This window comes from Lissotriton helveticus, chromosome 4_2 (assembly GCF_964261635.1).
Source record: "Lissotriton helveticus chromosome 4_2, aLisHel1.1, whole genome shotgun sequence".
Classification (NCBI taxonomy): Eukaryota; Metazoa; Chordata; class Amphibia; order Caudata; family Salamandridae; genus Lissotriton; species Lissotriton helveticus.
In genome coordinates, this window is record NC_136064.1 from 137,176,312 (window position 1) to 137,202,426 (window position 26,115).

Here is a 26,115-nt window from a genome sequence, read left to right on the forward strand (position 1 = left end):
GGTGTACCCAGAAGTCTCCCAGGGGCTGAAGCATGTATTATGCCACCCCTGGGCTGACTAACTAAACTGACACAACTGGCTGCACGACAGCTGGGGCAAGGTGGTGTACTCACCCTTTGCTTTAGATATAGTACACCTATATCTAACCCTAAAATGGACACACAGATCTCCTATCAGTCACTCCTATGGCAGGCCTTAACAATCCTGAAGGCAGAGTGCTTGGAATCGTGTGAGATGGTGCTCTGGCATGAGCTGAGCCAGTCTGCGGCTTTCGGGATCCATCCCTTAGCCGTTTCCATGATATCGCATACCATATACTCTTAAGTGCATTATAATCCTCGCGGTTATATGCCATCTCTGGTATCGCTTTATCAAAACATGTCGAGTAAGGTGTCATACGAATTGGAATACTAACCCCTCGCCAATTCTGGCGACGGGGTTAGCATTCCACCCTTCTAGAGGGACACGACATGTATGTAACCCCTAACCCCGGTTAAAGTCAGACAGAGCCTTAGCATCCACAAAATGGATGCTGCCACCGAGACACAAGTCTGCCCTCCTGCTGCTGGGAGTCCTCCCAGAGCAGGAGATAAGGACAAAGGGTTTCCTGCCAGGGGCGGTGCCAGCACCGTCCCAGACAGGATTTTGTGTATTGTAGGTAGGCAGGGCTTCAGAGGAAGGTGACTGCACGTGGCACCCCGGTGCTCACTGTGCATAGGCTGGCTTGAACCAGTTCCAGGGACACTCCAGACCCTGTGCTGGGGAAAAGCCCGCCAAGGAAGTGGGTGTAACCACCCCCCTCCTGGTCCCACCCCTAGGGCAGGACTTAGTCGCGTGCCAGCCCCCTTTTCCCAGATAAAGGTAGGAGCAGGCCCCCTTCCAAATTAGATCATCTTTGAATCCTGAAACTACTTTCTACGAAAGGAACTCAAGACTTCTTCCTAAGATTTCTCCCTTGTGGCTAAGGAGTAGTCACCCTGCATCCGCAGGCACCATCTTAAGAACACTGCGGTCTGCTGCAAGTCCTTCCTCCGGAATCCGACTGCCCAGCTCGACGAGAACCGGCTTCCCTGGCACCTCTGACCTCTACCCACATCTACAGCCCAGCTGAGAACCGTGGGTGCGACGAGACCTCGAGGGACCGGCCATCTGCAAGACTGCACGACTTCTGCACAGCAAGCCCGCCGAGTAATTTCCTGGTGAGTGCTTTGGGGTCCGAGAAGCCCCGACCCTGAGCAGCTCCAGCACCGAAGTACAGCCTCCCAGCATCTCCACGATCTGCGTGGGGCCCTTCTGCTTGTTGCTGCTCACCGCGTTGTTTGGCTACTAGCCCGCTGGCTTGTGGCCTTCTGAACGACGCCCGACGACATCACTGCTGCTGGTCTGGTTGCTCCAGACTGGCCCTTGCTCCCTTCCCGAAGAGAAGCACCCCGGACCCTCCTGGTCCACTCCAGACGCCATTTTGAGCCCACCGCGTGGGCTTGAATTAGCCAAGGCTTGTTGCCCAATCCTGGGTAACTTCGACGCCGACAGCTTCATCCATCGTGGGACAGCTGGCCTCTCCATCCTGGTCGCCGACAACGCCTCCTGGTCCGTGAGATCTGCAGAGCCAGCGTCGCCCACTCACCTAGTCGAGGTGACTGCCATCCGGTGCCCTCCTGGTGCCCACTGACTACTGGCTAGTAGTCACGAACTTGGTCCCCTCTGCTTTCAGGTGTCATCCATCTTCCAGATCCAGGCTTGGATCAACTCGAACTATCTTCACTGGTCGCCTGCCAGCATCTTTCTTTCAGGCTCCTGGTCCGGCAGCGAGGATTCCCGACGTCTTTTGAGACCTATGCAGCTGCAGCCCCTGGGCTAGGTAACTTCGGCATTTCGGTGCCCCAGCATAGCCTCACTATCCAAGGGTCAGGATCCACTGTCGTTTTCTCCCTACCAGGTCGGGTTCGCCCGTGAACACTAACTTTAGCGTTACTAGCTTCCATAGACTTTGTCCCGCATCCCGCGTGAGAGTGCACACTCTGCACCCGAGTCCCCTAGGTCTCCTAGAAGTAATCTGACGATTCCCTAGTCAAGTCCTAGCGATTCCAAAGCCTATTAGTGCTGTACTTACCTGCTAGTAACTTCGCATTCCACTTTTAAAGTATATGGTTTTTCGTGCCCCTCGGGCATTTGTATATACCGTGCTAACTTAAGTATTTTCGTAAGAGTTTTGTTGTGTGCTTAGCACCCTGTCCTCATAAAGAGTACAGGGTTGTTGTGATTCTAATAAATATATTGTTTATTTTCATAACACTTGTGTGGTGTCCTTTCACTGGGTGTTCAAGGGGTAATGTGATGGTAAAACAGCTGGCTTAACACGCCCTCTAGAGTCTTAGCCTTAGACTGCTCGTATCCATGCTACTAGGATAGCTGGTCTATAAGGTTGACTTACAACCAATCATCAATAAGGGTTGTTTGGACTGATATATAGTGATCACTAGAATAGTGAACACTGCACATCAGGCCAACTTCTCACAGAATGGTAGATAGTACAAAGGTCTACTGCATATACTAGTGATTAGAGTTATCTCTATATACATAGGGAAGGGATATGACTGGATATACTCTAAGAGTCACATAGGAATGGGAGAGAGTACAGAGGTCTACTGCATATACTAGTGATTAGAGTTATCTCTATATACATAGGTAAGGGATACGAATGGATATTCTCTAAGAGTCACATAGGAGTGGGAGAGAGTACAAAGGTCTACCGCATATACTAGTGATTAGAGTTATCTCTATATACATAGGGAAGGGATACGACTGGATATACTCTAAGAGTCACATAGGAATGGTAGAGAGTACAAAGGTCTACTGCATATACCAGTGATTAGAGTTACCTCTATATACATAGGGAAGGGATACGAATGGATATACTCTAAGAGTCACATAGGAATGGCAGAGAGTACAAAGGTCTACTGCTTATACTAGTGATTAGAGTAATCTCTATATACATCGGGAAGGGATAAGAATGGATATACTCTAAGAGTCACATAGGAATGGTAGAGAGTACAAAGGTCTACGCATATACTAGTGATTAGAGTTATCTCTATATACATAGGGAAGGGATACGGATGGATATACTGTAAGAGACGCATAGGAATGGTAGATAGTACAAAGGTCTACTGCATATACTAGTGATTAGAGTTATCTCTATATACATAGGGAAGGGATACGAATGGATATTCTCTAAGAGTCACATAGGAGTGGTAGAGAGTACAGAGGTCTACTGCATATATTAGTGATTCGAGTTATCTCTATATACATAGGGAAGGGATATGACTGGATATACTCTAAGAGTCACATAGGAATGGTAGAGAGTACAGAGGTCTACTGCATATACTAGTGATTAGAGTTATCTCTATATACATAGGGAAGGGATACGGATGGATATACTCTAAGAGTCACATAGGAATGGTAGAGAGTACAAAGGTCTACTGCATATACTAGTGATTAGAGTTATCTCTATATACATAGGGAAGGGATACGACTGGATATACTCTAAGAGTCACATAGGAATGGTAGAGAGTACAAAGGTCTACTGCATATACCAGTGATTAGAGTTACCTCTATATACATAGGGAAGGGATACGAATGGATATACTCTAAGAGTCACATAGGAATGGCAGAGAGTACAAAGGTCTACTGCTTATACTAGTGATTAGAGTAATCTCTATATACATCGGGAAGGGATAAGAATGGATATACTCTAAGAGTCACATAGGAATGGTAGAGAGTACAAAGGTCTACGCATATACTAGTGATTAGAGTTATCTCTATATACATAGGGAAGGGATACGGATGGATATACTGTAAGAGACGCATAGGAATGGTAGATAGTACAAAGGTCTACTGCATATACTAGTGATTAGAGTTATCTCTATATACATAGGGAAGGGATACGAATGGATATTCTCTAAGAGTCACATAGGAGTGGTAGAGAGTACAGAGGTCTACTGCATATATTAGTGATTCGAGTTATCTCTATATACATAGGGAAGGGATATGACTGGATATACTCTAAGAGTCACATAGGAATGGTAGAGAGTACAGAGGTCTACTGCATATACTAGTGATTAGAGTTATCTCTATATACATAGGGAAGGGATACGGATGGATATACTCTAAGAGTCACATAGGAATGGTAGAGAGTACAGAGGTCTACTGCATATACTAGTGATTAGAGTTATCTCTATATACATAGGTAAGGGATACGAATGGATATTCTCTAAGAGTCACATAGGAGTGGCAGAGAGTACAGAGGTCTACCGCATATACTAGTGATTAGAGTTATCTCTATATACATAGGGAAGGGATACGGATGAATATACCCTAAGAGTCACATAGGAATGGTAGAGAGTACAAAGGTCTACTGCATATACCAGTGATTAGAGTTACCTCTATATACATAGGGAAGGGATAAGAATGGATATACTCTAAGAGTCACATAGGAATGGTAGAGAGTACAAAGGTCTACGCATATACTAGTGATTAGAGTTATCTCTATATACATAGGGAAGGGATACGGATGGATATACTGTAAGAGACGCATAGGAATGGGAGAGAGTACAGAGGTCTACTGCATATACTAGTGATTAGAGTTATCTCCATATACATAGGGAAGGGATACGAATGGATATACTCTAAGAGTCACATAGGAATGGCAGAGAGTACAAAGGTCTACTGCTTATACTAGTGATTAGAGTTATCTCTATATACATCGGGAAGGGATAAGAATGGATATACTCTAAGAGTCACATAGGAATGGTAGAGAGTACAAAGGTCTACGCATATACTAGTGATTAGAGTTATCTCTATATACATAGGGAAGGGATACGGATGGATATACTCTAAGAGTCACATAGGAATGGGAGAGAGTACAGAGGTCTACTGCATATACTAGTGATTAGAGTTGTCTCTATATACATAGGGAAGGGATACGAATGGATATACTCTAAGAGTCACATAGGAATGGGGGAGAGTACAGAGGTCTACCGCATATACTAGTGATTAGAGTTATCTCTATATACATAGGGAAGGGATAAGGATGGATATACTCTAAGAGTCACATAGGAATGGTAGAGAGTACAGAGGTCTACTGCATATACTAGTGATTAGAGTTATCTCTATATACATAGGGAAGGGATATGACTGGATATACTTTAAGAGTCACATAGGAGTGGTAGAGAGTACAGAGGTCTACGCATATACTAGTGATTAGAGTTATCTCTATATACATAGGGAAGGGATATGACTGGATATACTCTAAGAGACACATAGGAATGGTAGAGTACAAAGGTCTACTGCATATACTAGTGATTAGAGTTATCTCTATATACATAGGGAAGGGATATGACTGGATATACTCTAAGAGACACATAGGAATGGTAGAGAGTACAAAGGTCTAAGCATATACTAGTGATTAGAGTTATCTCTATATACATAGGGAAGGGATACGAATGGATATACTCTAAGAGTCACATAGGAATGGTAGAGTACAAAGGTCTACTGCATATACTAGTGATTAGAGTTATCTCTATATACATAGGGAAGGGATATGACTGGATATACTCTAAGAGACACATAGGAATGGTAGAGAGTACAAAGGTCTACGCATATACTAGTGATTAGAGTTATCTCTATATACATAGGGAAGGGATACGAATGGATATACTCTAAGAGTCACATAGGAATGGTAGAGAGTACAGAGGTCTATCGCATATACTAGTGATTAGAGTTATTTCTATATACATAGGGAAGGGATAAGGATGGATATACTCTAAGAGTCACATAGGAATGGTAGAGAGTACAAAGATCTACCGCATATACTAGTGCTTAGAGTTATCTCTATATACATAGGGAAGGGATAAGGATGGATATACTCTAAGAGTCACATAGGAATGGTAGAGAGTACAACGGTCTACTGCATATACCAGTGATTAGAGTTATCTCTATATACATAGGGAAGGGATACGAATGGATATTCTCTAAGAGTCACAAGTGGCAGAGAGTACAGAGGTCTACTGCATATACTAGTGATTAGAGTTGTCTCTATATACATAGGGAAGGGATACGAATGGATATACTCTAAGAGTCACATAGGAATGGCAGAGAGTACAAAGGTCTACCGCATATACTAGTGATTAGAGTTATCTCTATATACATAGGGAAGGGATACGGATGGATATACTCTAAGAGTCACATAGGAATGGGAGAGAGTACAGAGGTCTACTGCATATACTAGTGATTAGAGTTGTCTCTATATACATAGGGAAGGGATACGAATGGATATACTCTAAGAGTCACATAGGAATGGGGGAGAGTACAGAGGTCTACTGCATATACTAGTGATTAGAGTTATCTCTATATACATAGGGAAGGGATATGACTGGATATACTTTAAGAGTCACATAGGAGTGGTAGAGAGTACAGAGGTCTACTGCATATACTAGTGATTAGAGTTATCTCTATATACATAGGGAAGGGATATGACTGGATATACTCTAAGAGACACATAGGAATGGTAGAGAGTACAAAGGTCTACGCATATACTAGTGATTAGAGTTATCTCTATATACATAGGGAAGGGATACGAATGGATATACTCTAAGAGTCACATAGGAATGGTAGAGAGTACAGAGGTCTATCGCATATACTAGTGATTAGAGTTATTTCTATATACATAGGGAAGGGATAAGGATGGATATACTCTAAGAGTCACATAGGAATGGTAGAGAGTACAAAGGTCTACCGCATATACTAGTGCTTAGAGTTATCTCTATATACATAGGGAAGGGATAAGGATGGATATACTCTAAGAGTCACATAGGAATGGTAGAGAGTACAAAGGTCTACCACATATACTAGTGATTAGAGTTATCTCTATATACATAGGGAAGGGATACGACTGGATATACTCTAAGAGTCACATAGGAATGGGAGAGAGTACAAAGGTCTACCGCATATACTAGTGATTAGAGTTATCTCTATATACATAGGGAAGGGATACGGATGGATATACTCTAACAGTCACATAGGAATGGGAGAGAGTACAAAGGTCTACCGCATATACTAGTGATTAGAGTTATCTCTATATACATAGGGAAGGGACACGACTGGATATACTCTAAGAGTCACATAGGAATGGGAGAGAGTACAGAGGTCTACTGCATATACTAGTGATTAGAGTTATCTCTATATACATAGGGACGGGATACGAATGGATATACTCTAAGAGTCACATAGGAGTGGCAGAGAGTACAGAGGTCTACCGCATATACTAGTGATTAGAGTTATCTCTATATACATAGGGCAGGGATACAACTGTATATACTCTAAGAGTCACATAGGAATGGTAGAGAGTACGAAGGTCTACCGCATATACTAGTGATTAGAGTTATCTCTATATACATAGGGAAGGGATACGGATGGATATACTCTAAGAGTCACATAGGAATGGGAGAGAGTACAAAGGTCTACTGCATATACTAGTGATTAGAGTTATCTCTATATACATAGGGAAGGGATACCACTGGATATACTCTAAGAGTCACATTGGAATGGTAGAGAGTACAAAGGTCTACTGCATATACTAGTGATTAGAGTTATCTCCATATACATAAGGAAGGGATACGAATGGATATACTGTAAGAGTCACATAGGAATGGTAGAGAGTACAAAGATCTACGCATATACTAGTGATTAGAGTTATCTCTATATACATAGGGAAGGGATACGAATGGATATACTCTAAGATCCACATAGAAATGGTAGAGAGTACAAAGGTCTACGCATATACTAGTGATTAGAGTTATCTCTATATACATAGGGAAGGGATACGAATGGATATACTCTAAGAGCCACATAGGAATGGTAGAGAGTACAAAGGTCTATGCATATACTAGTGATTAGAGTTATCTCTATATACATAGGGAAGGGATACGAGTGGATATACTCTAAGAGTCACATAGGAATGGTAGAGAGTACAAAGGTCTACTGCATATACTAGTGATTAGAGTTATCTCTATATACATAGGGAAGGGACACGACTGGATATACTCTAAGAGTCACATAGGAATGGCAGAGAGTACAAAGGTCTACGCATATACTAGTGATTAGAGTTATCTCTATATACATAGGGAAGGGATACGGATGGATATACGCTGAGAGTCACATAGGAATGGTAGACAGTACAAAGGTCTACGCATATACTAGTGATTAGAGTTATCTCTATATACATAGGGAAGGGATATGACTGGATATACTCACGGGTCACATAGGAACGGTAGATGGTACAAAGATCTACTGCAAATACTAGTGATAAGAGTTATCCCTATAAACTAAAATAAGCACACATAGTAGAGATCCTCAGGCAGAGTTCCCTTAAGTGGGGTTGTAGGGGGGACGAAGTCACAACACCAAGGTAGGGTGGGAGGGAATCAAGGGTAGGGAGAGAAGGCAATGCTTAAAAGGGAGGAAGCATTTGAGGAACATCAAGGGGGAAACGAGGGAAAAGGGTAAAAGACGAAGGAATGGGCAAGAAGACAAGCCGGCGACAAGAGAAAAACGGCCGAGAGCAGCAGCAAAATGGCGGGCAGGAAAAGTGAGGCGGTCCATGAGAGTCTGTGGTCCACCAATACAGTGCCTCAAGTGTTTCCCGTAACAGGGTGAGTAGTTAAGGTCATCCGACACTCCGATGCATCTTATAAGAGTGCCCCTGGCCAAAATGAAAGAGCCCTGTTCGGCCTGATGCCTGCTTGTAGACAGAGACGGTTGGTAAGAAACATTGTCCTGCAAGGCTTCGATAATCCCTACCACAGTCATGGTGCAGGCATGTGGTATTCCTCTGCACGCTTTGTGGTAGACTGGCGCACGCACACCACCATGAGCAGGTCCGTGGAAATCCAGATTAGTCTTGCGTGACCCCGGGGCAGTCTGGTGATGTCGACAGCGCTCCAAGTGGAGGAATCCAGCAATTCTTAAGATCAGGGGCAGCTTTTGGTGTGTGAGGGCAGTGAGAGTTGGGTTCAGAAGCTCAATAGGGGGAGCCGATCGCCAGTTGCAGGTCGCCGCCAGCTGCCATTTTAAGGTCAGGCATGCGCGGGAAGGAAATTGGTTATGAGGACTGCCTCCAGTGAAATGCCGCTAATGAAGCACCTGGGTTTTGTAAAGCTTGTGTCAGCCTCTGTGCTGCGACCTTCAACCGTACCTCCTGTTTGGGATAGCAGCTGTCGGCGCTCTCGGCAAGGTTGCGACCGCCATTTTGTACGCCGCCGCCTTCTCCCCCGCACTGTAGATTTTCACCGCTCCCACGGCACCAGCAACGATCGGAGCAGCCCTGCAAGTGCCCCACACTCTCTGGTTCAGGTAGGGAGCATCAGGGTCGAGGAGAATGCTCTCCAGTGGCCAGGAGCCGTGCCGGAGCAGAGCGTGGACCGGGAGCCGAGACAGAACCCCGCCTGTTGCTCCGCCCCTCCGGCAACATGTCCATCATCATTTAAAAGCAGAGCCAGAGCTGCAGGTGTAGATGAGGAGGCTTCAGGGGTGAGGGGTGACTCTCTGAGGGGGGCGGGGGTGAGGGGTGACCCTATGAGGGGGGGTGAGGGGTAACCCTCTGAGGGGGGGTGAGGGGTGAGGGGTGAACCTCTGAGGGGGGTGAGGGGTGACCCTCTGAGGGGGGGCGGGGGTGAGGGGTGACCCTCTGAGGGGGCATGAGGGGTGACCCTCTGAGGGGGGGGTGGGGGAGAGGGGTGACCCTCTGAGGGGGGGTGAGGGGTGACCCTCTGAGGGGGGGTGATGGGTGACCCTCTGAGGGGGGGTGAGGGGTGACCCTCTGAGGGGGGTGAGGGGTGACCCTCTGAGGGGGGTGACCCTCTGAGGGGGGTGAGGGGTGACCCTCTGAGGGGGGGGCGGGGTTGAGGGGTGACCCTCTGAGGGGGGGGTGAGGGGTGACCCTCTGAAGGGGGCGGGGGTGAGGGGTGACCCTCTGAAGGGGGGCGGGGGTGAGGAGTGACCCTCTGAGGGGGGGCGGGGGTGAGGGGTGAACCTCTGAGGGGGGTGAGGGGTGACCCTCTGAGGGGGGGGGTTGAGGGGTGACCCTCTGAGGGGGGATGAGGGGTGACCCTCTGAGGGGGGGTGAGGGGTGACCCTCTGAGGGGGGGGCGGTGAGGGGTGACCCTCTGAGGGGGAGCGGGGGTGAGGGGTGACCCTCTGAGGGGGGGTGAGGGGTGATCCTCTGAGGGGGGGTGAGGGGTGACCCTCTGAGGGGGGGCAGGGGTGAGGGGTGACCCTCTGAGGGGGGTGAGGGGTGACCCTCTGAGGGGGGGGTGAGGAGTGACCCTCTGAGGGGGTGCGGGGGTGAGGGGTGAACCTCTGAGGGGGGGTGACCCTCTGAGGGGTGAACCTCTGAAGGGGGCGGGGTGAGGGGTGACCCTCTGAGGGGGGGCGGGGGTGAGGGGTGACCCTCTGAAGGGGGCGGGGGTGAGGGGTGACCCTCTGAGGGGGGTGTGGGGTGACCCTCTGAGGGGGGGGGCGGGGGTGAGGGGTGACCCTCTGAGGGGGGGTGAGGGGTGACTCTCTGAGGGGGGGCGGGGGTGAGGGGTGACCCTCAGAGAGTGGCCACATTCACTCTGCCTTGGCACGCTAGGCACCGGGCACAGCTGGGCAGACTGTGGGGTGTGCACTGGTGTTAGCGGGGGAACGTCTCTGGTGGACAGAGGTAAGTACTTCTGACCACCCCGGGACGCCTCTCCTCCAGGAACGTTACCGAGCACTTGAGTCAGACCCTCCAGACGGGAGGGTTAAGCATTTATGATCATGTACATGGAGACACCGTCACACTACAAATGGACACCACACCAAGGGGTTAAAGGCAAAACAGGTTCTTTATATATGGCTTCTCACCAGGTCAAGGACTATAGGGTACACTCGAGCTAGAGGTCAGGTTCGCTCCGATGATGGCCGGGACTCAGGAAGAAGGCGTGCGCAGGACTGCGGGGAAATGCTCAAGGTACTCACAGTCTCCCCGGAGGGGAAAGTCTTTAGTCCGGTCGGCTCAGGAGGGGCGGGGGATTCAGCTCTCCTGGCAAGGGTGGTGTAGGCCACGTATCCTGCGTACGGCTCTCAATCCTCGAGCCGCGGGATACGGAGGGCTGCGATGTAGAGGTATCAGGCGTACGACTCACAATCCTCAAGTCACGTGATACAGATGAGTTCCAGAGCAGTGGGTTTTCGTACAACTCGTACCTTCGAACATGATTCGTCCCGGTGCAGTGCATACCCTGGAGCACAGCTGGTCCTCTAGTGCTCCCCGGGACAGGGCGTACTGCTCCGGGTGCGGTGCGCACTCGTAAGCGCGGCGAGTCCTCTGGCAGTTCCAAGTACGTGGCGTACAGCTCCAGGTGCACTGTAAGGCTCGAGCCGCGACTAAGTCAGCAGGGCTCGAGTCGGGGGGAACGAAGTGTCCTCACGGGGGACGAGAGCCGAAATCACGTCAGCAGGGCTCACAAGCGTCAAGTCAAGCGTCCCGTAGGGTCAGGAGTGCCGCGATCCGGTCAGCAGGGCTCAGCGAGTTTTGGCAGGACAGCGACGTTCTTCTTCTCCAGGATGGGCCGCGACCACGTCAGCTGGGCCCTCTTGTTCCAGGATGCAACTAACTCCACTCCCGAGGCGGTTCCAGTTATATCTCTCTTTTTCCTTTCAAGTATGAGCCCTCCCAGACGGCTCCTTGGGGCCTGGGGCTGATTGTCGGCGCGTCCGGCCATCTGGCACTCGTGTCCTTTGAAGTCTTGAGGTGGGGCTTTTCCGCCGCCCAGCAGGGAGCGGGGCCATTCCAGCAGGAGGTTCGATCGAAACTCCTCCACCCCATTCTACTGGGAAAAGGATCGCTACCCACAGCTGGGCAGGGTGCGATGGGGGTTCAGGTTTCTCTGAGGTTAGGGCCCTGTGGGGAAGGGCGCTGGCGGACCTCAGTTTTCTATCGCTGGGCCTTGGCACTAGGCTTCCTGCTACTGGGGGGGAATTGGGGGTACTATGCTGGGGCGGCTCCTATTCTTCTGGGGTCAGAGGGGATGGGGTTAGCACAGAGGACAGGGTTCCACTGGTGGTGGCCTCGCACAGGGTGACGGTTGGGGCCCTGGATGTAAGAAGGCCCAAGCCAAGGAGGCCAGGTCTAACACAGGGCAGAGCTGGGCAGACTGCAGGGTGTGCACCGAGCAGAGCTGGGCAGATTGCGGGGTGTGCATTGGGCAGAGCTGGGCAGACTGCGGGGTGTGCACTGGGCAGAGCTGGGCAGACTGCGGGGTATGCACTGGGCAGAGCTGGGCAGACTGTGGGATGGGCACTGGGCAGGCTGTGGAGTGGGCACTGGGCAGAGCTGAGCAGACGTGAGGTATGCACTGGGCAGAGCTGGGCAGACTGCAGGGTGTGCACTGGGCAGACTGTGGGGTGTGCACCGGGCAGAGCTGGGCAGACTGTAGGGTGTGCACTGGGCAGAGTTGGCAGACTGTGGGATGTGCACTGGGCAGAGCTGGGCAGACTGCAGGGTGTGCACTGGGCAGAATGCAGGATGTGCACTGGGCAGAGCTGGGCAGACTGCAGGGTGTGTACTGGGCAGAGCTGGGCAGACTGTGGGATGGGTACTGGGCAGGCTGTGGAGTGGGCACTGGGCAGAGCTGAGCAGACGTGAGGTATGCACTGGGCAGAGCTGGGCAGTCTGCAGGGTGTGCACTGGGCAGACTGTGGGGTGTGCACCGGGCAGAGCTGGGCAGACTGTAGGGTGTGCACTGGGCAGAGTTGGCAGACTGTGGGATGTGCACTGGGCAGAGCTGGGCAGACTGCAGGGTGTGCACTGGGCAGAATGCAGGATGTGCACTGGGCAGAGCTGGGCAGACTGCAGGGTGTGTACTGGGCAGAGCTGGGCAGACTGTGGGATGGGTACTGGGCATAGCTGGGCAGGCCGTGGAGTGGACACTGGGCACAGCTGGGCAGACTGTGCGGTGTGCACTGGGCAGAGCTGGACAGATGTGGGGTATGCACAGGGCAGAGCTGGGCAGACTGTGGGGTGGGCACCGGGCAGAGCTCAGCAGACGTGGGGTGTGCACCGGGCAGAGCTGGACAGACTGCAGGGTGTGCACTGGGCAGAGCTGAGCAGACGTGGGGTATGCACTGGGCAGAGCTGGGCAGACTGCAGGGTGTGCACCGGGCAGAGCTGGGCAGACTGGAGGATGTGCACCGGGCAGAGTTGGGCAGACTGTGGGGTGTGCACCGGGCAGAGCTGGACAGACTGCAGGGTGTGCACTGGGCAGAGCTGGCAGACTGTGTGGTGGGCACCGGGCAAAGCTCAGCAGACATGGGGTGGGCACTGGGCAGAGCTGGGCAGACTGTGGTGTGGGCACTGGGCAGACTGTGGGGTGTGCACCGGGCAGAGCTGGGCAGACTGTGGGGTGGGCACTGGGCAGACTGTGGGGTGTGCACTGGGCAGAGCTGGGCAGACTGTGGGGTGGGCACTGGGCAAAGCTCAGCAGGCGTGGGGTGGGCACTGGGCAGACTGTGGGGTGTGCACTGGACAGATCTGGACATACCGTGGGGTGGGCACCGGGCAGAGCTGGGCAGACTGTGGAGTGGGCACTGGACAGAGCTGAGCTGACTGTGCGGTGGGCACCGGGCAGAGCTCAGCAGACGTGGGGTGTGCACCGGGCAGAGCTGGACAGACTGCAGACAAATGCAGAGGGCGGGGCTCCCATGAGGAGGGAGAGCCCCGCCAGCGCCGTTGGCAATGTCCTGCGGGCGGGGCGCGAGCCAATGACCGGTGCCTGCCCCCGCCTCGACAACGAGAGGAGCCTGTCCCCCACCGAGAGCTGGTAAGTGTAGACGGCTGGGGCGGGGGGAAGGCCACACATGCACCCCAGGCACCAGAGTGGTGCCCCTTCCCCGAGCGGCCTCAGATGGCAGTGGGCCGCTCCAACGCTGATGCAGTCCTTCCCCGAGCCCGAAGGCTCCAACGATTGGGGACATGATTATTTTCAGAGCATGCGGGCACCAACGTTCCGCACCCATTGTTTGGAGCCAAGAGGGCCCCAGCCAGGCCGCATTGCTTCCCGTTGCCCCTTGTGGGCATGGTTATCGCCCATACTAATTTTCCTGAGGTCCAGGGGGGGGGTCCCCGTGTCCCACCCCTCAAGAGCCAGTGCGCTCCAACCTTTTGGGGGCACATTTGTTTAAGAGCCTAGAGGGCTCCCATGCACCACATGTATTCCTAGAGCCTAGAGGGCTCCCACGTTCTGCGCATTTTCATTCTAGAGCCAGGGGGCCCCAACGTTTTGGCGCAGCGTTGGTTCAGAGAGCTGGTGAGAGCCCCTGTCGCAGTTTTGGAGTCACAGCCGCCCAGCAAGGAAAGGGCAGCTGCACCGTTTAGGTTTTGCTTCGTAGGGGACTTGTTCTTTGGACTCAGGAGTGAGTCGCACTCCTTCGCCCCTACTTTGGCCTTCCCCAGCTGCGCAGCACTTAGTGCCAGCTGCAACGTTTTTAGGCCCAGTTCTTGTTCTCAGCTGCCCAGCAAGTAGTGGGCAGCTGCTACGTTTAGGTTATGGCGCAGTGGCGCAACCTGGACCCTAATATGATTCATGTGCTAAATGTGAGTTATGCGCTAATGCTTTGGGTGTTAGGAAATGTACTGTGGGTAGGAAGTTTTGCGCACCCTGTGTTTGATAGCTCTAGCTATGATGTATGCTTAGGAGGTTGTGTTTACCTGGTATTATTTATGCTAGTGAGTTCATGGTTCCTCGTGTGATGTATGCCGAAGGTGGTTAGGAATTGCGTAGTGTGTACCTACCTTTTACCGGTGGTTACTGGTGGTGGTCTACAATGGGTATTTGGTGCTACAATTATTCTATGTGCTAGAAGTGCTATTTCTACTCAGTGCTGATTCTGACAGTGGTCCCCGTGGCCCTGTCATGTGTACATATCCCTTGTAAACATTGCCCAGTGCCCGTTGGCACAGTGTATATAATGTGCTTACTATTCTAAGGTGGTTTGAGAATATAAAGGCTAGTTTAGACATAACCTTGTGTGGAGTTCCTTTAGTGGGGGGGCCTGGGATGTTGTTGCTGGTGGGTGCGTGCGCAAATGCTTAACTTACAACGCCTCCGGAATCAGCCTTACTGCTCGTGTCACGTTGCCAAGTGGGTGAGCAGGGGTTATCTTTGGAATGTAACTCCCTTGCCCTGACTAGAGTGGTGGTCTCTGCCTGGCTTTGGCGCAAGCCTTAGCCAACCAGAGATCCCATTTCTAACACAGACCCTAATAAATAATAGGGCATGGGAATTGAAACTACCTATCAGTCCCTGGTATAAATAGGGCATGGCAGTTTAGAGCACAGCAGCCCTTTTCTGTACTTGCATGTGTGCACTACTGAAGCCTGAGGTATTGTTAACAGTGGCTCTGTGCGGCAGGACTGCTTTTAAAAAGCAAATTGTGCCCAAACTCGCCTTTTGTGTTTGGGGCACTTAAAAATGGATAACCTACAATGTTTTGGCATATTACTGACCCCACGGTCTCTCCTAGGTATCCCATGGGTGGGGGATCAGGTATTTATAAGGTACACCCTTATAAAAATGAGTTTTCTATGGCTAGGTTAAGTGAACTTGCACATTTCACTCCCCACATTGTGGTAAATTGCTGCCCAGATTTGACTTTGATGCTAGGAGCACTGTGGAGGGAGGACCTGCAAAATGGCTGCAGATTCAGAACCCCTAAAGTCTCTCCTAGTTGTTCCATGGGGTGGGGTTCCTGTAGGTATAAGCAGAGTACTTATAAAATATGTGTTTTTATAAGCCCTGGTGCTGCACAAATGGCCCAAGTCATTTTTCCCATTGCAAATCCCATGCCACATAGGTTAACATGGTAGGAAATTATTAATTATTAATTCCTGATAGGAGAACGATAGAGCTTCCATTCAAAGACTTCCCAGAATGGTAGTCATAAATCCAACAATGTCATAATGTTGAATTTCTCCTAAAATGGTAAGACAAGAAGTTATAAGAACCTCAGCATCCTCCTTGACTCCTCCCTCACCATGATACGCCAGATCAACGCCGTCGGCTCCACCAGCTTCAACTGCCTCCGCATCCTCCGAAAGACCTTCAAATGGATTCCCCCTGAACATAGAATACCCGTCACCCACGCACTCATAACCAGCAGACTGCACTACAGAAATGTCCTCTACGCCGGCATCAGTAGGACCCTGCTGCACAAGCTCCAAACCATCCAGAATGCAGCGGCCAGGCTCGTCCTCGAGACCCCACGACACGAACACATGACGCAACACCTTCGAGACCTACACTGGCTCCCAGTCGAGAAGAGAATAACCTACAAGCTTCTCACCCACAGCTACAAATTCCTCCACAACATTGGACCCAAATACCTCAACGAAAGAGTCAGTTTCCATGCACCCGAAAGAACTCTCTGATCGGCAAACCTCGCCCTAGCAGAGACAACCTGCATCCGCAGAGGCAGACCAGGTGGAAGGGCCTTCTCCTACCTCGCAGCCAAAACCTGGAGCGAACTCCTGGTAAACATCAGACAATCCCATAACCTACACATCTTCAGGAGGGACATCAAGACCTTGCTATTCGACTGATACAGAGCTGCCCACCACCCCCTCCCCCCAGCACCTTGAGACCCTTACGGGTGAGTAGGGCGCTTTATAAACCCCTGATTGATAAGACTTTCTTGTTTGTAGGTCCAGATTCAGCCTTCCAGTGGTCTGTCCTGATTGGTCAGAGTTCAGTGGATTAGCCAGGCTGCCTTGAAGAGTCCCTGGGGCTGAACAGCTCTGCAGGGAGGGCACTGTGCTGCTACACTGGAATGCCAGAGCAGGGGGGAGTCATCGTAAACCATGGACTTCAAAGAGAAGAGGAGGCCTCAGTGTCATTTACAATCTTACTCTTTTGACCCAAATCCAGAGCTAGGCTTAACGAAGGAATGAGCAGATGCAAGGGGGAGAGTCTATGCAAAGTAGCCCTTCTAGAGGTGTGTTTAGCCAGCTCTTCTCTCTCTGCTGGAGAATCAGCCATTATGGATTTGGAAGAATTGGTGCACCCTGCGACAAATAATGCCACACTCTACAGCACAGCTTTCCAAACATTTCATGTTGGTGACACACCCTTTTGTGAAACGTTTTTTAGGGACACGGTAACGCGAGGAAGTGCAGCGAGCGAGCCCGAACCACCTATGGTGGGTTCAGGCGCCACACCCCACACACACACACCCCAGCCCACACACAAACCCACACACACCACCCCACAGACACACCACCCCACACACACACAACCCCACACACCCAACACTTAACCCCACACACACACACCCCACACACCCACAACCCCCCCCACACACACCCCCCACACACAACCCCCCCCACACACACACACCCCCCAGACACACACACCCCCACACACACCCCACACACACAGGTCCCGATTCACAGAACTAACTTAAGACAAAATCCTAAACTTACTACTTTTGGTATTCACAGAAGTTAGGATTTTGTCTTAAGACCGACCTAAGACAGACTTAAGTTAGGATTTTGTCTTAAGTCTGTCTTAAGACAAACTTAAGACAAAATCCTAACTTCAGTGAATACCAAAAGTAGTAAGTTTAGGATTTTGTCTTAAGTTAGTTCTGTGAATCGTCCCCAGAGACTTGAGGGGCACTGTTAAAGGGTACTAGTGAGGGAATCAGTGGCGGAGGTGGCCTTTCCCTCCAACTGTCTCCCTCCCTCTCTGTCTCACTCCATCTCTAGCTCACTCCCTCTCTAGCTCAATCCCTCTCTAGCTCACTCCCTCTCTAGCTCACTCCCTCTCTAGCTCACTCCCTCTCTAGCTCACTCCCTCTCATGCTCACTCCCTCTCTAGCTCACTCCCTCTGACTGTCTCTCTCTCTCTCTCTCTCTCTCCCTCTGTCTCCCTCTGTCTCCCTCTGTCTCCCTCTGTCTCACTCTCTCTGTGTCACTCTTTGTCTCTTTCCCTGTCTGTCTCTCTCTGTCTCTCTCTCTGTGTCATCCTCCCTCTCTGTCTCCCTCCCTCACTCTGTCCACTCCCTCCCTCTCTGTCTCACTCCCTCCTTCTCCCCCGATGCAGTTAAGAGCAAGGGTTTCCTAATTGCAAGGAAGATTTTGTTCCTCTGACGAGGCCCTGAGTGGGATAAAGCTTTTTTGGGTGCTGTATGCAGACATGGCCTTTTATCATGGCATGAAGAGGCGGTAGCCACTGGGAGGACAAGGCCCTTAATGTAAAGACACGATGTGGACTGAAGGTAGTACTGTGAAAACATTGTACTTGTGCTAAAAAAAATAGAGCAAAGACATTTTACTACTTTTTCCATATATGATAGTGATGTGCGACGTTGCAAACAGTGGCAGTGCGACCTTTCACTTATCCAGTGCCAGATGGGAGGCAGTCATCCACAAACAAACTTAATTTCCCACTGCAAAGTGGGGGTGCATGAAATTTGATAATCGTGAAGCAGTAGGAACCAGGGTGAAAAGCAAACCTGTGACCTCAACTCATAAAAGAAAGGTTTGGTGGAGTGAGGGAGTGGTTGTTTCTTGCACAAAAGGAACCATAGCACTGAATGTAGTCTATTCCCAGCCCAGAGCAGGAAATAAACAAACACCACCCAGTGCTGCTTATGCTGGTGCTTGCCCACCCAGGCCTGTAGATACAATGGAAACACTGCACCTCATCTCATGTCATCTCAACATTTTCACGAAAGGTTGATGAGAAACGTAGTCATTTCATTATACTTTGATAAAACTAAACAACAGTTGCAACCCTCCAGAAGGTGGCGCTATTTGATTACGCTACTCCACAACAACTGCATTATCTCATGCAATTGGGACGAGAAGTATGGTGATGTAAAATACAGTAATACATAAACTAAATACATTTAACAGGCTGCACTGGCTCACTAAAATCTAGTCAGTGAAAGGATTGCTGGCGTTACTTACTATGAACAGAGGATCATCAAAGTATGTCCCTAAGAAGCATGAATCTCTATTCACCCATTTTAGTTGATCTGTAAATAAATTACTGTGGTGTGGAGGAAAGGTGAGGCAGGCTCGCACTTAGTAAGTGTAAGTTTGAGTGAAACATTTTACACCCGGACGCTGTTGTAAAACGCGGACATTTTTCCCCCACCCCTCCCCCGCCCCCCATCGTGTGTGGCAGCCCGGGCCCGCTCACAGCCGCATCCGAGCACTTCACAGGTCGTTAAAGACCTTGTGCATGTGAATGAGGCTTTGTTGTTGCTTCGCCCCTTCTAAGAGCCCCTGCAGCTCCACTCTGCCGATTGCCGGCAGAAGTCATTTTATCTCATCCCACGACACACCTACGGCTGGGGCGCGACACAGTAATGTGTCGCGCCACACAGTTTGGAAAGCTGTGCTCTACAGGATGTGGTCATATCCTTGGGGAGTTACCCTGCTCCCATTGGTCAGGAGTGACCTCCTGCTTGACACCAGAGAACACTGAATAAATATCTGAAAGGGGCAGTCTCTCAGATCTGCTGGTTAAAACTCAAGAGAATCAGAAGGGTCTGTTTGAGCTGAAAATGTTGAAGTGCATTTCCAAAGGCTAGGACTCTAAGATAGCACCTTTGTAGGTCTCGCCTTCACAGCGCGCACGCGATGCAAAGGCAAAAAGACCTTTTCCAGTCGCTTTGGCTTTTCAGCCAAGCACGTACACGCATTCCATTGCCTTCAATGGCAAGGCGTGCATGTCAGGAGATTCACTCGCCACCTGGCAGCAACTATCGCTCCCGCGAGTGAATCGTGCCTGCCCTCCAACCTTTCCCCCCGCCGCGCGAGGCGCGCATGTTTGTTTATTAGGGCTAGGAAGCTGCGGGCCGTATCTTTCTCGAAATGTGCACTTATTTGCTTATAAAGATACCACTACAAAATGAGCGTCAGTTTAATCAATCAGAACAAAAAAGAAAAAAAAAAAAAAGAAATTGCGGCTGCCTCATGAACACATCGTGATGCATAAACGCGCACTTCATGATGCACACATGCATGTATGTCATAAAGCATGCTTTGTGACACTTGGATCATGAAGAGTGGTCGCCATCTCATAATGGGGTATCTTTAATTGGAAGCAATTTCCAAAATTGCAGAATGTGCACGCACGCGTGTCTTTTTACATGCGTTCCCATGTGGGAGAATTTACTGTCAGTAGCTCAGTCATTTTACATTTTTGAACCTGCTAGCTTGGCCAATGCTTGTTTTTATTTACAGGCGTTCCATTAATGGTGGACTGGCGCAAGCCTGCACGCTTGCACGCCTCCAAAAGCCAGCTATTGAAGCTTAGTTTAAAACACACGAGTATGAGCCACACCTCCTTGCCTAAGACAACGCACGCCATTAAAGGCAACAGTTAGTACAGTCATTTAATTTTACAAAATGCATATCATTTCTTGGAGATCAATTTATTGTGAGAGATGAATGGACTATCGGAAGTGAACTTTGTACCCCACACTCAAACTTCAGGAGTAAACATTGCGTGACTCCACAAACGCCTAAAAGTTCAATCATAAAGAGGAGGTGCTTGGCAGTTCACCGAGCTTGCAGTGTTCGTTGGCTTCCATCATTACAGCAACAATCTTTGCCAAATAATTGCTCAGATGCCCTTCAGATTTCTAGAGTCTGGAGATCCGACTGATACAACGCTAAGGGCCTTATTTCGATGTCGGGCGGACACTGCTCACAAGCGTTGTGGATACCGGTCCGACCAACCTCTGGTCAGCGTTCCCGACCGTTGAATTTTGATGCAACCTCACACAGAGCAGTCGCAAGCTGCTTTCTCTGTATGGGAGCTTGTGCTGCAGTTGGAATCTGGTCGCAGCACACGCTCCCATACAGAAAAGTAAGTTTGTGTTCATCCCTGCACTGCGTGGCAGGCACCTCACGGAGCCTACTACATGGTTCAGGGATGAACAGGGGAGCATCATAGGTGCCTCCTCTGCCCCCAACCGGAGGCTGCTGGCTGAAGGGACCCTGATAGGAGATGATGGACGGAGCACTGAAACTTTGCAGACACTCACCCCGAGTCACAGATCTGGGTTGAGTTCATTATTGTTCTTTAGCCCACCATGCCACCCCAGTTCAGACACAGCTATATGCAAATCAGTCTGACCCTGTGCCTCATGGGAACAGTCCGGCACGAACTGCCAAGCCATGTCTTCCCTGGACCCGCAACAAGCCGGTTTCAGGCTAACCTGGGACCGGTTTCGGGCTAACAGCCCTCATCAGCCAGGCTAGCTTGAATCCAGTGGCAAAGTGAGGTGAGAGGGTGCCTGGAGCAGATCAGTGCGGTGTTTGGAGCTCAGCGCGGTGTTTGGAGCTCAGCGCGGTGCCTGTAGTGAGATGCCTACACGCACGTGATTGAAAAGGAATTAAACTGACAATGCTAGATTTACAATATAATGATTTAAAGTATCAATAGCCCTGTTCCTCTTCACTGTAAAACAATAGAAATGCCGTCAATGTTTCATGGAAACCTTTGGATGCAGTGGGGTGCACTTGCCCTGGGTGCAACAGTACTTTGAAACAAATATCTGAAAAAGGCTCCTACTGGGAGAACACTAATATTAAAGCTTATGATGAATAAATGTAACCATAAATTAAATTGTATATTTCTTCAGCAAAGCTGTTCGGTTTAATACATTTTTAACTTTTTACTGGAACAATGATTATCAATGTAATTCTCTTTTTATTCATATTTATTATGTACTGTGTTTTTAAATGGAATGCTTTTAAGATATTTCATATCGAATAAAGCTTTGCTGACTGATTAATATTAAAGAAAAAAGTAAGTACACAGATAGAAACTATAGTATCACAAATCCATGCTCGTGATTTCTTCAGTAAAGTTTAATAAAAGTACTTTACTGTTACTTTGCATGTTTATGAATATATTATAAAATTCTTCTTCAAAGCAACACACCGTTTCTACATCATAAGGTATAAAATCGATTCATAATTTACATCAAAGTACAATCGCCATCACCTGAGCTATAACGTGTTTGGACCACAATCGAGTGGTCTGAAGTAGGACATTTGTTGTGTACAGTCCTTAAGGGGAGGTTGGATGATGTTTAAGGCACTAAACAGTTTGATCAAGAGCAGCAATTCCCTTGGTTCAAGATGCTGTCTTTCTTATCATGCTTTGCCGATTACGACTCTGCTGTGGTCCTTGGGGTATTCACATTCAGGTAACCCATTTCTGAAGGCTGAGAAGGTGATAAAGAAAGTGATGTCTGCAGGCCATTGACAGTGTCCTCATACTTTGCATCATGAATGGCTTTCAGATTTCCAATACAATCAGGCAGCCCTGCCGCTGAGCCGCTTACGTTTGGAAAGGACAAAGAAGTTCCAGCTAAAAGTAGGCCTTCTGAAGGGACGACACTCTTCATCTCCTCTAGGTTGAGTGTTTGGATGTTCTTTATCATACGCTCCAAGGCACCAACCTGAGCAGTAAGCCGAAGGACACTTTCCTGCAGTTGCCTGTTTTCGGCCTCCGTAAAGTGTAGGCGGCTCTCCAGGGATGCTATCTCCCATCTGTTGCTTTTCTCCATTTCTTCACAATCATTCATCTGCACTAAGAGGTCTCTTTTCTCATGAAGCAAGATATCATTTTCTGTTGTAGCCTTTCGAATCCACGCCTGCTCCTTTTCGGCTTGGCTTCGTATCAGTGCAAGTTCACTTACAAGCTGTTTAATGTGCAGGTGACATTGCTCAATTTCCTGCACATGCAACTCTTTTGCGCGACTCAGTTTGGCTTTATGTCGAAGCTGCTTTTCATGATATTTTCGGATGTATTCATTAAGGTGCTTTTGACTTCGCTCATACTCCATGTGCAACTTTTCCTTTTCTTGCCGCACCAACGACAGCTGCTCTACAAGCTTCTGGTTGTTACTCTGGCAATCCAGGTGTTCGCTGAACGTGGTCTTGTGGTTGTCATCAATGATGCGAAGTTTGGACTCCTGCTGGTGACCTTTGACCTGAAGCTCAGTGTTTGTTTGCGTCAGAGAGGTTACTCTGTCCCGAAGACTTTTGATTTGCTGCTGTAGCTCTTCCACAATCTGATCAGATAGTTTTCTGCTAAGTTGTTCCTCTTCCAGTTGCCTTTTCAGTTTATTTTGATTTTCTTGGTGCTCCCTAGATTCTTTCTCAAATCGATTTTCCCGTAAAATTCGAGCTTCTGTTAGGCACAGCTGATGTTGGGTCTCTTTCAGCAGCTGCTCAAGTTCCAAGATCCTCTTCTCTGCATCAGAAGCTTTGGATGTGGCCAGTGATAGCTTTTCTTGGAGGGTAGCCTGGGTTTTTGATGTTTGTTGCAGCTTAAGCTGGTCTACCTGGAGCTCTTTTACTTTCTGCCGACTCCGTTCTAAGTCGGCCTCGAGGCTGGCGCACAGTTTGGAAGAATCTGCCAGTTTTTGCTGGACGTGCTTTAGTTCTCCTTTCACCTTGGTGTTTTCTTGCTGGAGAATGTTGCTGTTCTTCTGTAAGCTCAGGTTCTTGTCCCGTTCATGCCGCATCTCTTTTTCTGCCGCAATGAACAAGTTCTGAGCCCGGTGGACATCTTGGCGCATCTGACGCATTTCCTCTTGCTGCTGCTGACGCAGGGAGTCCTCAGGTTGGTATACTGACCCACCACTCTCCCGAGCAACCTCTGAACTTGTAGATTTTATGATCTGGCTTTGTGCATTTGTTAACTGTTGCCGAAGTTGTGCAGTTTCTTCTTTTTTGCTCTGAAGTTCATGCCTCATATTATCAAGATCATGACAGAGCTGGACGTTTTCATTGAAAAACTTTTCTGTTTCTGCCAAGCCTTCATAGAGCTGTCGTTGCAATGAGTCAAATTTGTGCTTACTCTCAGAAACTGCCAGATTTAATTCTACTTTTTCTTTTTCCAGACCTTCAATTCTTTCTTCTAAGGCTGCTCTTTGAACTGTGAGGTCTTTAAATGGGCTCCTGTTAGGTGTTGAAATCCCATTCTTAAACTCATGAGAGATGTTTTGGTCCTTAGTCAAGTGTTTTGAAGCACTGGATTCTTCTGAGAGATGTGCCATCTCTTTCTCGTCCCTCAAAGCCTTCTGTGCTGCTTCGAGGTCCAGCTCCAGCTGCTGTCTCCACTCTCTTTCTGCAGCTAGGGTACTTTCAAGGATTTCAATGCTGTCTTCCTTGCTTCTGAACATCTGCTGGAAATCACTGGTCTTCTTCCGTTCAGCTGCTACTTCTTGATTTTGGGTGCTGGGTTTCTCGGTGCCTGTTCGTAGCTGTGATAACTGTGCCTCCAAATGCAAGATCTTTCTTTCAAGACCATCGACATCACATTCGAAGTTCTCCTTTTCTTCCTTTCTTTGGTTCTGTGTCTCCCCTAGAATGGACTCTAGTTCTTCGTTCCGTTCTACTAAGTCATCGTACTCACGCTGAATTTTCTGTATCTTGTGCAGGAGCTCATTATTCTTACATTCCCACTCAACAATTTGAGCCTGACATTGTCTATGAATCGCTTCATCGCTGGGCCGTGACTGTTCTGGAGTCACACGAGTAACCATAGTTTTTGTAGAACTTTCTGTCCGTGCATGCTGTAGCAGTAGGCTAGCGGACGGTGGCCCTAGTTCGTCAGCCTGTTGGGTTAACACTTCCCGCTTTTCCTTCTGGCACTCATTAATACTCAAGTTTAGCTTTTCAAAAAGCTCCATGTATTCTTTTCTTTCAGAGTCCAACGATCTGACCCGGTTGCGCAGTGCCAGAATTTCTTTGTCTAATCTGTTGTTATGCTCCTTGGCCTTCTGCAACTCTTGCGACTCCAATGTCTCCTGTTCTTGTTTCTTCATGTCCAGCTCATCCGTCAATCGGCGGATTTCAGCATGAGCCATCTGGAGCCTCTGAGCGGCTTCGTCCAGATCTCTCTCTACAAACTCCCGCAGTTTCTTTTCCTTGACAAACTCTTCATTCTGCATGGCGGTTTCTGCGGTTGTGCTGTCTTTGTATGGGCCAAACAGCTTCTTCCACGGGCTCTGGATCAATGTTTCCTTGGTTTCATGGACGGCGTGCCGCTGCTGCAGTTGTTCCTCCAATGTATGATGAATCATCTGCAGCTCATCCTTGAGCTGCGCTTCACGGTTGCTTCCAAAATGGAGGCCGAGCTTTTCTTCAGCCTGTTCTAGTTTCTCCAAAAGTGTGACTCTCTCGACCAATAAATAGGCAATCTGTTCGTTTGGGCTGCTGTGCGCGATTTCCTCAAGCCCTTCCTGGTCCAGCATCTCTTCCACCTCCTTCACCTGCGCATCGTAATGAAGGCGCAGCTGCTGCAGCTCACTTCTGAGCTGTTCAATCTCCTTTTCAAAGTCCGAAGTTGGAAGGTCCCGCTCCTCAGTCAGCATACGGATGTGATCCACGTAACGCTGTACGTCATTCATTTCTTCTGCCTGCTGCTGTCGGAGCAAGTGCAAATCGTGGTTGATGGAAGATAATTTGCCTTCACTGCGCTGGTACAAATGCCAGAGGTGGCACAGACACTCTTCAGCACTCGTTGAAGGATCCAGCCCAGTTTCTTTTAGAGCTCTCAGTACATCCTCCCAAGCATTCTCAGGTTTAGCTTGCTCCATCATAGCCGGGGACAAGAACACGTCAACTCCTTTATGCGCCAAACAGACGGGATGTCCTCCACGTGGCAGGATTAGAGTAGAGATGAGAGCGACACCTCCATCTGGTGACAGGTAGCCTGATCACCAATTCAGCAGCCAGCTCCTCCATGCCAACAGCAAGAACCAGGAAGCGCTTGATTTTAAAAGAAAAGAAAAAGAAGGTCAGGTGTTATCTGGTATAACAGATTAACAAAAGATACACATACGATTCAGGTGCAGAAATGAAACACTGCAATACATTTTAGACCCCCACTATCCAGCCTGTCCAAGGGTATGGAGAAAGATGCCACAGGGATACTCTGGAAATTCCTGACATGATTTGACCAAAAATGGATAAGACTTTACTCCCAGCATAGTTTGGGC

At 49.1% G+C, this 26,115-nt stretch overlaps 1 protein-coding gene across 2 annotated transcripts in view; it reads right to left on the reverse strand.

The window, feature by feature from the left end:
* Positions 1–21,952: 21,952 nt before the first annotated feature.
* Positions 21,953–26,115, reverse strand: part of CCDC30 (coiled-coil domain containing 30) — a 44,357-nt gene continuing 40,194 nt past the window's right edge. For both annotated transcript variants that reach the window (XM_078640262.1, XM_078640263.1), the window contains exon 2: positions 21,953–25,885. In XM_078640262.1, coding sequence (XP_078496388.1) covers positions 22,270–25,716 — 3,447 coding nt within the window. In that variant the 5' untranslated portion in view covers positions 25,717–25,885 and the 3' untranslated portion in view covers positions 21,953–22,269. The remainder of the gene's footprint in view (positions 25,886–26,115) is intronic.